General features: G+C 53.2%; 1 protein-coding gene across 1 annotated transcript in view; it reads right to left on the reverse strand.

Moving 5' to 3' along the window:
* IGDCC4 (immunoglobulin superfamily, DCC subclass, member 4) overlaps positions 1–2,748 on the reverse strand; it is a 35,677-nt gene that overhangs the window by 25,277 nt on the left and 7,652 nt on the right. The window contains exon 3 of the mRNA XM_011969316.1: positions 683–875. Coding sequence (XP_011824706.1) covers positions 683–875 — 193 coding nt within the window. The remainder of the gene's footprint in view (positions 1–682; positions 876–2,748) is intronic.

Here is a 2,748-nt window from a genome sequence, read left to right on the forward strand (position 1 = left end):
AGCCAGGATGGTCTCGATCTCCTGACCTCATGATCCGCCCGTCTCGGCCTCCCAAAGTGCTGGGATTACAGGCGTGAGCCACCATGCCCGGCCTGCACTTTCCATTCTTATTTCAAGGACTCTTCCAGCCTCTCTGAGCTGGACATTTGATAAGGAGCCCAGGGTCACACAGATGGTGAGCAGAGAAGCCAGGATTCAAACCAGGTCTTTCCAACCCCAAAGCCTGTGCCCTTCCTACTCCATCACACTGGGGCAAGAGCTTTTCAAAGAAAAGAGTAAAGGACAAGAGCACTAGGCCACAGGGAGCCAGATTCGCAAGGCACAGAAAGCAGAGAGGGATGAATCCCCCAGTGCCTGAACTCCTCAGTGACTATAGAAGGGGAGGAGAGAAAGGAGCAGGGACCAGGGCTTCCGGGCGCTGACACGGCCTCAGATGCCTTGCCTCCCCACCTCTGTCCCCAGCCTTCGACACTCCATCCAACCCGAGGGCACAGAGGCTCTGCATGAAGAGAGGAGCCCCGCCCTAGGAGTCTGGGGTCTTGTGTTCCATCCCAGTTCTTTCTTCCCTGGTTTGCTGGGTGGCAGTACCCCCTCTGGGCTTCATCGCTTCACCTGTCAATGGGACTAACATTTATCACCTACTTGAAGGCAACGCCTGGACCTCTTGAGGTCTCTCCCAGCTCTGAGATGGCTGGCTCCAGAAACCCCCAGGTTTCCCCACCCAGCCAGCCCCCTTACCTCTGTGGGCCACACTGAGTAGGGCCTCCTGGCTGAAGCGCTGGCTAGCCGAGTTGGTGGCCACACATCGGTAGGGGCCTGCATCACTCTCCTGAACATCCAGGATCTGAAGGACGCCGTTGGGAAGCGTGATGAGCCTTGGGAAGAGGGGAGCGGGCAACTGTGAGGTGGGCAGGGGGCCACAGGGAGGGTGGCTCATGGTAAGATAAATGCAAATTAAAACTCTAAGATACCAGGCCGGGCGCGGTGGCTCACGCCTGTAATCCCAGCACTTTGGGAGGCCGAGGCAGGTGGATTACCTGAGGTTTAGAGTTCAAGACCAGCCTGACCAACATGGAGAAACCCCGTCTCTACTAAAAATACAAAATTAGCCAGGTGTGGTGGCTCATGCCTGTAATCCCAGCTACTCGGGAGGCTGAGGCAGGAGAATCGCTTGAACCTGGGAGGTGGGGGTTGCGGTGAGCTGAGATTGCGCCATCGCGCTCCAGTCTGGGCAACAAGAGTGAAACTCTGTCTCAAAAAAAACTCTAAGACACCATTTTCACCTATTAGATTGGTGAAAATCAGAAGGCTTAATAACACTCCATGTGGATGAGGGAATGGGGGACGGCACTCCTGCCTCAACGGTGGATGAGGGAATGGGGGCCGGCACTCTTGCCTTGACGGTGGCCCTGCCCATACACCATCTGTCCAGGGCAAGTTGGTGATATCTCAACATCAAAACTTCTAGGGCTCTATCCCACAGATACTCTCAGATGTGTGCACAAGAGCACATGTTAAACGATATTCACTCCAGCATTGTCTGTGATAGCAAAAGACTGGAAACAACCCAAGTGTCCATCTGCAGGGTGGGAACTGGCTAAATTGGTTTGGGTGCATTTGCACAATGGAATGCTAGGCAGCTGCTAAAAAGGAGGCAGCTCTGTGTGTGCTGATACAGGGCCATCTCTAAATGTGTTCTGGTACAAAACAGTGTGTGTGGGGACATGTAGGCTTCTATGCTTGCGTATACACTGAATGTTCCTGGTGTTGGTGGTTGTCTCTGGAGAGGGGACCTGGGATCCAGGGGACTGAGGGTGGGAGGGATTGACTTTTTATTATATATCCTTCTATACAGTTTGAATTTTTTTACCCCTTGCCCGTATTACCTTCTCCCTCCCTTGATAAAATATTCTTTATTCACACTATCTCATGTGACCCTCAAAACAAGCCCAAGACGTAGAGGGGGTCACGACCTCCATTTTACCAGTGAAAAATAGGGTTGGAGGGAGGAGGGTATTTTCCTGAGGTCTCATAGGTGGAGCAGAGTGAAAGCTGAAACCCAAGTCTTCTGGTGCCAAATGTCATATTCATCCTACCTGCCTGTCTCGGCAGTCATTGGATGGCTGAGAATGCCCTTGGAGAGGACGTGGTCTCCAAGCAGACCCAGCCAACATGTATGTTACTTAGACGGGGCATGATGGATGAGGGTGTTCCCTGCCCTCTGGGCTAGAGAAATAGAAAGGTCCAGAGACCTTGCTTGAGAAACGATGTAATCTGGGATAGGGAGGTCTCCATGGGGGTTGGGATGTTGGGGACCAGAGTGGGCTCTGAACTAAGGAGGGGGTGAATGGGTCCCTCAGAATCCTCCAACTGGGATCCCTACAGGGTCAGCTCCAGGTTGAGAGTCCTAGTTTATCAACAGAGCAAACGGTACTGGCCTCTGGGATGTAGGCTGGGCCAAGGTCAGAGAGGGAAGAGGGCAGTTGTGCGCTTGGTGGAGATCCCTTAGCTCCTGGGGAAGTGGGGTCTAAAAAAATCTAAGCATGGGACAGGAGAAGTAGCTCAAAGGCTGGGGAGGAAGAATGTTCTAAATAGGGGCCCTACAAACATGCCGTGGTCCAAAGACTTAGAGGACTTAGAAAAAAATACAGCCGGGCGCGGTGGCTCACGCCTGTAATCCCAGCACTTTGGGAGGCCGAGACGGGCAGATCACAAGGTCAGGAGATCGAGACCATCCTGGCTAACACG

Source organism: Mandrillus leucophaeus, unplaced genomic scaffold, assembly GCF_000951045.1.
Source record: "Mandrillus leucophaeus isolate KB7577 unplaced genomic scaffold, Mleu.le_1.0 Scaffold12, whole genome shotgun sequence".
NCBI lineage: Eukaryota > Metazoa > Chordata > Mammalia > Primates > Cercopithecidae > Mandrillus > Mandrillus leucophaeus.